The 12,490-nt window shown below is 42.1% G+C and overlaps 1 protein-coding gene across 1 annotated transcript in view; it reads left to right on the top strand. All coding sequences in view use genetic code 11, as the record gives it.

Moving 5' to 3' along the window:
* EGR_03047 (H(+)/Cl(-) exchange transporter 4) overlaps positions 1-12,490 on the top strand; it is a gene marked incomplete at both ends in the record, with an annotated part of 25,400 nt that overhangs the window by 10,211 nt on the left and 2,699 nt on the right. Inside the window, 6 exons of the mRNA XM_024492296.1 lie at positions 1,163-1,386; positions 2,156-2,470; positions 3,117-3,328; positions 4,827-5,028; positions 9,946-10,160; positions 12,194-12,373. Coding sequence (XP_024353222.1) covers positions 1,163-1,386; positions 2,156-2,470; positions 3,117-3,328; positions 4,827-5,028; positions 9,946-10,160; positions 12,194-12,373 — 1,348 coding nt within the window. The remainder of the gene's footprint in view (positions 1-1,162; positions 1,387-2,155; positions 2,471-3,116; positions 3,329-4,826; positions 5,029-9,945; positions 10,161-12,193; positions 12,374-12,490) is intronic.

Here is a 12,490-nt window from a genome sequence, read left to right as displayed (position 1 = left end):
CTCTCGCGTTCACACAGATCATTCGTGGTTCCGCTTCCCCTCTTCCCTTGGAGTCCGCCTTCATCATACCACAATAGAAGCGTAGTATTTTAAATTTACTTAAAAGATTCCTCAAGAAAAAAAACAACCTTATACCGCGTTGTGGCTTTTGCTCATGATGCTCTACATTACGCAAGAACGACATTCCACTTTGGCTCACGTAAGTTTTATCTTCACCTTAACTCCGGACTGACAACCCATGTTTAACGGCTGGGCCGGTCATCTTATCTGGCAGGTCAATTGCTATTCCTTTTCCTGGCTTTGTCCTTTTTAAGGGAAACGTGTGTGGGTGTCCACCGGGTTCCCTTCACATCATATCCAGTGATGATAGCCCAACACAATGAACAGATTTAGTATTACAAGATTGCGCATTATCTTAATGAATTGCGTACATTTAAAACAGGAGCTTCTTGGCACGTGGATTTCTCAGTAGTTTTGACTGATTTTATCACGTGCTACCTCGTATGTACAATGTTTGGGAGGGTTTATTTTCGACACCTTTTTGCGGCGTTAGTAAACGAGTTCGGACCGATTGTTAGACTCTTTCCGATGGCGGGTGTATATTATGATTTGAAGGCCAAACAAGACGCTAATTAGGATCAGGAATATTTAAATTTAATGAAATGCACATTAATTACCGTCTCTCCTAGTGTTATTCGTTGAACCATATTTTACAATTTCCCGTTGCAGTTTTAGTTTGTGTGATGGTCAAGCATTACATAGGCTTAAAATATGAGTTGGCATCCTACTGTTAAACAGGACCTTTGCCCCCAAGGCAAGCTTTCTCTTATGTCTCGTTGCGCTACATTGATGAAAACTCAACAACAAAAATAAAATACAGCGTATGTAACATCAAACCTCACGTTTTACTAAATCAGCCTCGGTTACTATTAACTTATAGTTTTGTGACGATTTACTTTGATGTCTCATTCCATCGCCTCATTAAGGGAGATGAATTCCAACTAACTTTAGACTCTATGTTTGAGGCCGAAATGAGTTTAGTTTCCCATGAAGTTTGGTTTGGAAAGGAAGGGCGCAGAGTGTACAGAGCACTGCTTTGTGGAAGCAAAAATTGGACATTTACACGCGCACACTAAAACTCAAAACCCCGACCCACTTGCAGGCAGTGGAATCGCCGAAGTGAAGACTATTTTGGGTGGTTTTGTGATCCGCAATTTCCTTGGCTCCTGGACTCTCATCGTCAAGGTGGCTGGCCTTATTCTCTCTGTCTCCACTGGCCTCTGCATCGGTAACGACGGACCCATGGTACACGTGGGCGCCTGTTGTGCCAAAATCCTCGCTCACTTTTTCCCCAAGTATGGTCTCAATCCCTCCAAGACTCGTGAGGTAAGCTAATAAGGTATACACATTACCTCCATCGCATCAAATCCTCCCTGATGACGTCGCAAGATGTGAGTCGATGTAACAATGTACTTAGAAGTAAAACTGAAATAAATAACCTGTTGCATGTCAATAAGTTGTCTTAGGGTAAAATATTTTTTTTGCCAGAAGAGGTTGCTCTACCTCGTCAACGAAGGCTTGTCACTTTGGAAAGTGTATGTGTTTCTTTCGTCCAGTTAATTGATCGTTATCGTGTCACTTTGACTCCCTCATTAGGCCCATCCTATAAACAAATTATCCACTTGGTATTGGTCATCTGGTATTGCAAAGGCACCATTCAAAAACCAATTTAAAGTGCTACTAAATGAACTCTTTCTAGCCTTGGTGTTTTGTTTCTCTTTTAACGAATGATTGGTGAGGACAGATGTGATGCTGTGCCGACATCGGGGGCCCACTCAATACTGGAGCAGAAGGCAGTGTGGAGTCACGATAAGGCGGCACTGCAGTAGTCGACCGATTTCTGATTCAAAATTAGCTGATGAGTACAATTACAGTTGCCTCTAATTTCTCCCAGAAAACACTACAAGATGTGTGAATCTTAGTAGAAAATAATAATAAATGCCTACAGAAGGGTCAGTGGACTGCTAACAGAGATGATATGTCCAGAAGGTCGTGCCACCAAGTTAACGACTAAAACGCGTAGAGACCAAAGAGTTGCCTTTTGTTGAAAATAGGTATCAGACAGTCGTTTTGATTTTGACTCTTCCCCTTTTAGCTTATTTCAGCGGCAGTGGCTGGCGGCATCGGTGCGTGTTTTGGAGCACCGATTGGCGGGGTGCTTTTCTCCCTCGAGGTGGCCAGCTACTACTTTCCTGCCAAGACCCTCTTTCGCTCTTTCTTCTGTGCCTTAGCGGCGGCCTACGTGGCTCGGGCGCTGAACCCTTTTGGGGAGGAACACTTCATCCTCCTCTCGGTGGATCACGATACCACCTGGCACTTCGTGGAACTGGTGCCTTTCGCTGCTCTCGGTGTTTGCGGGGTATGGCTTGTTTTTATTGCTTTATACTTCCGAGTGATTTCCGAAGGGGCTGTAAGGTATAGAAGTCCGAGAGTGGCATTTTTAAAGGCACACAGAAAAGCTTGAGATTCCACTTTTTGATCAATGCTTTCTTTTCCATTATTGTGAGGTCATAGTGATGTCGTCTGAACTTTACGTTTTGGAATCGCCATCGAAAGGGGAAATATGGCCGGCATATGTAATGTAGATTATTAGGGTGATAGGTAAATAAGTAGATCTCTTAGTGTTTTTTCTAGGTAAGACCATGGATATTTTGGGAATTCACTGTCGGAGCGCAACCGTCAACAAAGATGAAATACAAGCAATAAATTGAAAGAGTTGCTTGCCACTCATCTTTCCCCATATTTGATGAATAAGCTAACCTGGGTTATTTGTATCCTTGTGAATACAACCACAACGATGTGAGCGTTCGAAGCGTTAGTGTCGTGGGAGAAAAAAAGGAAAACTGACGCGAAGCTATTGTAATCTTTGACACAAATCTTGAAAAAGAGAACAGATTGATTTGGTGTAGCGTTTCCCACATTTTTTATGGGAAGCTAAGTCGTAGTAAATGGAAGAAGCAACGCAGACTTAAACGCATCGTGACTTTCGATAGGGATTTTAGAAAAAAAAGGTATTAAGCAAGGAAGCAAGGTGCCTTTTCTTCCTTTCACCATAGGGCATATTCGGCGCACTCATGGTGCGTTGCAACAAAGCGGTGCAGAAGTTCCGTCGGAAGCACTGCGCTGAACGACCCATCACCTACCTCCTTATCCTTACTGCTGTCTTCTCCCTCATTGCCTATCTCCACCCTGACCTGCGAGTTGAAGAGAAGCTCTTCATCCGTAAACTTGTCAGTAGCTGCACGGCTGGTGACCAGGAGGATCTTTGGTGCGTGTTTTCTTCCTTCACTTCCATTAACCCATTTCGTTCCATCTCCTGATGACGTTAATATCTGCGAAACAGAAGGGACTGCGAACTGGAGGTTCGTGCATGGTACAGAATTTACATTTCTGTGTTATCCGCTGAAGATACAAGGTAGACCTTACTTTGTTCTCAGTACTTCATGCTTTGCGTTGCTGTTGGCGCTTGTGCTATCTGCCTAATTTCAAAACAGCTGCAGAGAAGTAAAATTCTTCTAAGCTTCCTTTTTGAGCTTTACCTCATTCTCAGTTCTTCCTATTTTTCCATCACAACGAAAGGCCTTCAAAATCCAACTGTAGTCTGATGTGTTTGTTGTTGAGATTGAGTGGAGCCCGACTCGAGGAAGACTGAAAGAGGCTCTTGATGTTTACGTAACAAGAGTTAGTAATAATTTGTCACCAGTTCTATTAGTTTCAGTCCACCTTGTAAGCCTCAGTGGGTAGTTCCCATAATGAATTGTCGCATTTCGTAAGTCAACCTAATTTCGAAACTTTTTTTGCTGTTAACAAAGTGTCAGTTGTTACAATTCTCATACTTGACATGGCTATTTTGTATTGTAATGCCCCTTGCGTATTCCTGCTAGCTGATTTCAAGTTTTCCTATTATCATGGAGCGGAATTTACTTATTTTGATAGAATGATTTATTGAAGTGATATCTTCTAGTGTAGGGAACATATTTACGTTGGGGTGATGCGTTGATTGCTTGAGGCCTTTATTTATCAATACGTCAGGTAGACCAAGGCTAACGTCAGTTTGTATGGTAGCGAGAAGATTCCAAGGATTTTAAAGGGCGATCTTGGGGTTCACCAAACTTTTCGATGCATTAGGCCGTTTCACTCGAAGGAGGGAGTTGAAAAAATGTGTACCACAGGCTAATCAAAAGCACTGCATAAGAGCCTTCACCTACCAGGATATTCAATCGTCACAATTTGACTTACACGGGAGAAAGTTTTTGACTCCATTCGCCCTGTTTAGGTATACATGCCCAGCAGATTCAGCTGCTATTTTGTGAGCTGTGAGTTACAAGTGAGATGAAAGTAAGTAGGGAGCAGAATACAAGACACGGCACCAACAGACTGGCACATGCCTACCTGTACCTTACGTGTATGCGTGTAGACAATGATGCGCCTTTTGCAGATCCTTACAAGTCGTGACAGGTCATTATAGCGCGCTATGCCTAAAACCCCGCCGACCCCTTTGATCGTCTGCTAAATGATCTGTTAACACGTGGAAAAGTTTTGAACTTTTCATGCTTATTTTTCTTGCGGTTTTGGTTGCATTAACTAGACATGCATTTTTACTTCATATCAAAACACTTGGATCAAATACAGCCTTAGCATGCCAAACCAGCTCCTTAAGAACCTTGACCTGCTGTCAAATTCAATCTAAGCAGTGCAATTGATATGGAGGTTTTCTGATTTCACTTACTCAATATCAAGGCGCCAACCGTAAATTGTATTGCCAGTGACTACATTCGCTTACCGGAGGGCGGCTACGGCAATGCGACGATTGTGAGCGAGACCAACCTGGTGGGCAGTTTTCGCGCGGGCCCACGGATGGCACGAGGTGTGGCGCTGCTCTTTGGCGCACTGCTCTTCAAGTTTGTTGGACTTGTCCTCGTTTACGGTGTGCCTGTGCCCACTGGTGTCATGCTGCCCAGTATTATGGTGAGTTGCCCTCTCTCCTCCTTCCCATGAATCTGCACCTTGGCAATGCTAGGCCGTAAAGTGCGAGACACTTCCTCCACCCTTCCCTTCTCTCCGCAGTTGTTAGATGGCTGCGTCACTTTTGTTCTAGACAATTTTGGCAAACAAGAGGCATCATAATGAGGAAACAGTTGATGATCCATTATAGTTGAACAACTAAAGGTTTGTTGGCTTGCACCTTTCGCTTTTCTTCTACTCTAGATGTCTTTACTGGAAGCGTTATCATTTTTGTAGTTAGAATAGCGTTGTTTTTACGTCAGTTAGCCTTTATACCGGAGTCGTGATGCGAAGGGGTGAGCCATGAACGAAATCATCCAGTGGGAAAGTATGCCCAAACCCATTCTTGTTAACCGCCTTCACTTTTTAGCTTTGTTTCCCAAACAATTCGTTCCCAGCTGCTTTGGCACTTATTATCCTTTGGGGGTGGGGATGACCTCATGGAAGTTGTTGAAACTGGACTTTCTACTGTGGCCGATGGTAGCAAAAAATAGGCTGTTTTAAACTGTGCTTCTTGAATCCTGCACCATATCTCATATTCCAAAGTAACATAGCTAATTCACGATTTATTTATGGTCTGAGTGAGTTTTGGTAATGATGGTGATGATGATGGCAACTATTCGCGATTTCTTAGCTTTACGATGCGAAATCGTAAAGTTATGCCGAACCAATGTTGATACTTAAGAGAGTCTCGAAATACTGACGTCATTTCATTTGAAAAGCGGTCCCTGCTTCCTTTTCGATTCTGGCGTAGCTTTGACACTTAGCTGTCAATAGTAAACACGCCTACATATCCACATGTATCGCCGTGATTCACAAATGATGTACTCGTGGGTGATTCATCTCCGCATTGCGCCACTAGTGTCGAGTTGTGGTAGCTGGTCTGTTTGGACAATGCGTTGGTGGGTAATAGAGACGACAGCGGTAGTACTGTAATAATTTATAGAAATGGTTAAAGTACCATTTTCCCCTTATTTATACGAGGTGCAGTAGCAATTCATTTGAGTCTCATCTCTTTTCTTGACTCGTTCATTTGCCCTTAAATTAGACATGAGGAGATTGACGTAAATGGATCATTAAAAAGTCATGTCTTGCTATGCAGCCAAATTCCCTAGATTGCATTTCGCTTTTGCAACCTAAGAAACGATAGCATTGACCGTAGAATGGATGAAGACCCGGAGCTTGTAAAACCATTTCCAAAAAATGCATTTATAATGTGCTACCTAGAATGCTTCTTTTCATTCTCATGCGGATGCTCGATGACGTTGTCACTCATTGCAAATAAATTCATTTGGTCTTCAAACTAGTACTTTCGTTACAAACGGTGAAGAAAGGGGTTACTGGGTCATTGATGAGTTCGTTACATTATCATTTCTGTTAGACTGGTCTTCAGAATTGTTTACCATGGGATTTGTCGTCCTGAGGTAAGAGTGCCTGCGGAACTTATGCTACTTTCATTATGAAGGAGCATTGTTAAGAGGTATTTTGAATACTGCAAAAAGGTTGTGTTCTTCGAGTTTGAGGTCATACCAACACATGGTTAGGATGAAAAAGGCCAAAAGTTGAGGAAAACGTGGGTATTGGTTCTGCCTGTCTCAATTCACGACAGCCTTCAATTTGCCTGTGTATAGCCCGTGGGTGCCTGAGCAATGAATGGTGAAGCATTATTTTAAGTGCACATTTGCGAACCCAGGAGTAAAAGGTAGGATGTAGTTTGGAGACATCCATCATCCCTTGCAGCAAGCAAATTCAAGGTGCAACACCTGTTATAAACCATATTTTGGGGCATTCTTAAGCACCTTCTCTCGAAACCCACTGAAAACGTAGGTCAGCCGTAGTAAGCACAATGGATTGTGACATGCCTCTGAGAGAATTGGAAGCCAAAATCTATTTCGAAAGAAGGAAACGGCACTGTAACAATGTCAACACCCGCCCCTACATTGCAGCTTCACATGCAAACGATTTTTTGTCAAGTAAATTGCGAAATCATGGAACACGGCTTTATGGTCTGAATTTTCAGAGGCAACGAATTACTACCTCTGAGTAGCTTAACTATGTTTAAGCAAGGCAAGGTTACCATAAGTCCGTGATGTTTGAACGACGTTTTTCATTCGAAACAGACATTCCTTTCGGTAATGACATTGAAGAAGTAGCTAAGATGCTGGGACCATCACGTCACGAGGTGAGGTGGTTGCGCACGAAATTGACTGATGTAACTCAGGAGTGTTAATAGGTGCACCAACTTTTTCCAATCAAAAACGCATCTTAGCTCTATTTGTGTAAATCAGTCCTAAGATTCGGCACTAAGGTGGCAATATTGGTTCAATTTGTGGTTGTCCGAATGAATGTTGGTTTTGTTTTTGCAAGAATGTTGGTGCTATTGGTTTATAAGGTGAAATGGTCCCCATTTTTACTTAACTTCTTCTGCTATTCTCTTGTTAAACTACTTTGAGCTTGTAAAAGGTTTGTCACCTTGGGTGTAGCTTTTCAACTAAATAACTCGAAATTACTTTTGTTTCATTAATACTCCCTTAAGAAAGTACTCCTCGGAGTCGTTAAATATTGGGCACTTTTTACTGTCTTCCTTCACCCCTTATCCTATTTTTGTACCTCCCGATGAATTTTTCTGTCTCATAATATCCATCAACATTTCAGTGTAATTTGACGCAGTGACACCCTTTCCTACGACTGCATAATTTACTTCCCTTTGTGTGATGGACGAAGTATATTGACGTTATCGTCGGAAAAATGTGCTCTGGAAAATGTTTTTGCTGTTCTTGCATTCTGATTTGTTTTTTTTTTGAAGCATAGCTTTTGAATACAAACGTTTGCTTAATTGTAGTTCGGACCTTGAGTTGCCCACAAATCACCAGCTTACCTCCATTGTCTTGGCATCATTTTTATCTTTCATCCCTCCTGCCATCTGCTTATTCCTTTACAAATTCCTGCATCGTTTTAACTGGAAATTTATGTAAACTGTTTAGTCAGGGCTGTCTCTTCGTTCCTTTCCTCACTCAGAAATTCTAGTACTTTGCTGTCCATCGGAATGCTAATGAACATCAAAAAAAGTCTAAATGCATAATCAAACACCCCCATTTGCCCTTATCTCACGTCGAGTATTTGCATTCTTTAAAATACCATTTCTTCTTTTCAGAATTTCCCTTACTTTGTCCACATGTTCATGTAGGATGGAGAAATTTGATCCTCTCTTACAAAGCCGTTTGAAAACACCAAAACATTGAGGTGGTCAGAGCGTTAGTCGGAATGAGCATGGGTTAGAGGCACATCATATTCTTTTAATTTAGCTAGCTGGCTTGTCGATCTTCGTCTACGGTTCCCATCCTGGCATTGTTAATGCTCTTATGTAACATTCCGATTTTAAAAGTTTCTTTTTTGTTATAATTTTCTCTCATTCAGCATAAATGTTTGTGGTTTTTTAACGTCTGTCTCTTATTCACATCCATCAAAAAACTTAAGCGCCAAGCGCGTCAGAGGGCTGGCTAGGCTGAGGGTGATTCTTAGCCATGCGACATTTATTCCTCTTTCGGTCAATTGGTTTAGCAAGATGGTGTTTTTATCGAAACTTGTATGATAGCTGAAGTTCATTCGCTACTCATTCATTTCTTAAATTAAGGAATAGACAGTACCATGAGCCCGTACTCATTTGCGTGAGATTGGATCTTGTCGAGTTCTTAGAGTAGTTAGCGGGCGAAAACTTCGATGCAGATGTCTTTGTACGCCGAAGAGTACGCAAGAGCAAGAGGGTGTACCATGTGCATACGCAGCGGTAACCTGTCTAGTGGAGATATGCGGTGGTTTCCCGTCTCGTGTGTTTAAAATGTTTAATTTACCTTGATTTTACAGTTCGTAGTAGGCCACTTAAAGCACATCTATACGTGTTATCGGCCATTCAGGATGAAGGCCCGAGGATTCGCCACGAAAATTGTCGCTTCTAGCAAATCGAAATTGGAAGGGTTTCGGGGGTTGTAAGTGCGTTTCCACCAATCGAATCGCCGTCTTGGTGCACAAGGCAGGCCAACCTGGGTGTTTACCTCTCTTCCATCCTGTCAACCAAAGTCTACATATGGAAGCGGTATTTGGGGGGTATGCAGTAGCATATCCATCGGTAAAGTACCATTCTTGGAGTCCTCGTTACTCAGGCATCTGTTTATGTCCTTTTAGACCACAATACATTTCCGCGCGATTTTTCTCCCCAAAATCCCCTGCCACTTTTAAGGATTTTACATGCTACTAAAATATGAGGTAGGTTAGAGTAGTGGCTAGCTTAGGTATGATTCTCATATGTATCTCACCTATTTCTCTCTTAGTTAAAACGCATAGTGAGCCGGCATATCCTTCAAACCTTTTACAATAACTGAACTATATCACCACCTTAAGCCATAATAAATCGTAAGATTGTTTTTGTGCTTTCTTCTAAACTTATCGGAATAGCGGGTGTTTTCTCTTTCCAGAGCTGTTTTTTTCCCAGTTTCGATGATGTAATTTTTCGGTAGAATTGAAAAATGTAATTGTTAGTCCTCTTTCATCTTTATGAAAGCATTTTAAAACCGTGGTGTTCCTAAATCAGCTTAAGTATGGTTTCTATACATGTCGTATCCCTTAGTTGAAAGGTTTAGAAAACCGGGGACTTTAAGTTCCGGTTGCTGCATGAGTACTGTCACACGCTCCCGGATTTTTTTCTCGTCCCTTTATTCTTTGTCGACTGTTTTCCCTGAGTTGGTTCTATACTTAGGGCCTTTCCACAGCCTACTTGATTGTTCTGATATGGTTTATCTTCTCCCTCTAAAGCCTATTTGATCTCACATTTACTCGTCTCTCATTTTACTGAGAAATGGCAAGCCGACTGTTGCTTCTACCTAGGTGGGAGCCATCCTGGGCCGCCTGATGGGAATAATGGTGGAGCAGATAGTGGTGACGCAGATGTCGCACTCACTCTTCTACCATCGCCTCTGTAAACCCGGCCATCCCTGCATCGACACCAGCCTCTACGCGGTGGTTGGTGCTGCCGCCTGCCTGGGTGGGGTCACGCGTGCCACTGTTTCCCTTGTTGTCATCATGATTGAACTAATTGGCGGGTAGGCTCACTTCATTCATTCACCTGACCATTCTCTCTCTCGTCCTCGCTTCTTTCCAGTACTCCATTTCACGGACATCGTATGCTACCTTTTTCTCTTATTAAATCAGTTTAATTTGCTCTTTTAAAAATTGACGTTTTCAAGACTACTATGATTTTTCCTGTTTTCATTTACAGGTATCTGAAATAGTTTGTGCATCCTTGAGTTGTAGCGTATTGTTTGGCAGTCCATATGCGATTGGCTGTGTCTGCAGCCCAAGATACCCGTTCTCTGCAGTTGTATAGTCTTGTAGACTTGCACGTTTTAGAATGTATTACGTGGGAAGCGTGTGGATTATTTGGCGATAACCAAACAAACGAACATTGGGGAACATAATCACAAAAGCCATTTAGCCAGTGAACGAACGAGCTGAAAAGCATAAATGACTTTTATTAAGTATGCAAACGAAGTGATGAATAGAAAGTTCTCTAAGACCGCTTAGCCTGCAACACGATCTTGGCTTCTCAGTTGATGCAGGTTTAAACTGCTTTTTTATTATCACGCACGCTAAGATCAACTGCAGTTATTTTGGCTAGTATCCCTATTCTTGACGAGTAAAGACAAATTTTCTCGAACTTGATATGTCAGCATCTTTGAGTGATTTACCGGTGTAATTCACGCTTCTCTGGGGAGTGTGTTCTGTTACTGCATGCCACCCCTTCTCTAACTTCTGCACGACTGATTGTACGAGGTGAGAAGCTTAGCTCTGAAATCGAGTTAAACTGGGTTCATAGTCCACTAGACAAGTGAAAATCCTGTCTATCGGATTCAACCGATATTTTGAGATGAGAGTTATGAACAGGATGAAGGCGGTGGGCAGCAGAATTGAAGACACTGCGCCAGCAGACTGACACATGTCCATCAATGCATTGTGTGTCCGCATATAAACAATCTGCGGCAAGTCATTGTAGCGGGCTATGCATAAAACCGCATCCTCTGTATTGGTAGTGTTTTATCGTCGGTGTCTTCGTTTTTTTGCTACAGTTTGGGCTCTTATTGACGTTAGTAAACTAAAGTGACAGGCTATTTCTGAATCCCTAGATAGTAATGTGTGCTGTGTATTAAACCCCTCTGAAACCTTCTCTTATTTCAAACTCAACCTCAAAGTTGTCTCTCAATTGTCTTTGTCACTTCTTATTTCTTTCCCCGAATCAGAATCTTGACTCATATGCGCTTATGCAGCTTATATTTTTAAGCAGTACTACTTTCCCGTTATGTAAACGCCTTGTATCATTACTTTAGTTCACTCCTGCTAAAAAACATTGGAGTAGAGGATCTGTTTTTGAGGTTATTAGCTATTTTTAGAATATCTACGTTTTACTACTTTAGTAAGTAGTAAGTAGTAACGTTCAGAACCATACTGAAATTGTGGAATTTTGGAAATCTCACCTAAGATTCACTTTGTGCTTCTTCAGAAAGCCACCATCGAGGGGCCAATTGTGTAAATTACATACGTGCAAGTTGTGCAACGTACACATTTTCAAGCGTACTTCCTTCAGTCAAGTAACCTCTTGCCTTTGATATTTACTAATCTCAGTTGTTTCCATTTGATGGGGTTTCTTAACATCCAGGTACAAATTATTTCAGCTCCAAATATATTAGTGTCTAGTGGCATTTTGGAGTTTTAAGGCCTTCCATCGATTCGTACCTTATGTACACATAGCTTCTCACCGAAATTCCAAGCCGTATTTTTCACCTCTCACATGTAGCCGCTCCTTTGTTAGACCGTCAGACTGTTCCCCGTCTCCTAATAAGTTTCCAACTGTAGAAGGCTCGCTGATGCCCCCGAGTTCTACCTTATTCCAATTGTTAATTTATGAGATATCAGGGTCTCATCCCCTTATCTTCATGCGCATATCCTCAAACTTATGGAAGTCATGCTGATGCCGGCATTATAAAAGAACCAAGCTTATAGTCTTCAAAGTGCTTTTTTAACTACCTTTCATGCTGCCAGTCTTCGGAGCATTAAATTTTCCCTTTTCATTACCCCTTAGATTAAGTTACAGCATCCCTATAATGGTGGCATCCATGTTTGCCAAGTGGATGGGTGACCGGTTGTATAAGGGCAGTCTCTACGATGTGCAGATCCGATTGAACCACTACCCCTATCTCCAGTTTGACAAGGCCCCCGACAAGATGGCCGACTCCTTTGCTTCCGACATTATGCATCCTAGGTAAGTAGAACAGCAGTATAGGTATATCTTCGAATGCTTATTCCTCAGCTCTTCTCGAACTCTACCTATCGACGCTTTCTTGGGTTCGGGTATAAGGTGAAATCAGTTGTTAGAAAT

Source organism: Echinococcus granulosus (genome assembly GCF_000524195.1).
Source record: "Echinococcus granulosus chromosome Unknown EG_S00015, whole genome shotgun sequence".
Classification (NCBI taxonomy): Eukaryota; Metazoa; Platyhelminthes; class Cestoda; order Cyclophyllidea; family Taeniidae; genus Echinococcus; species Echinococcus granulosus.
This window is presented reverse-complemented; position numbering and strand designations above follow the sequence as displayed.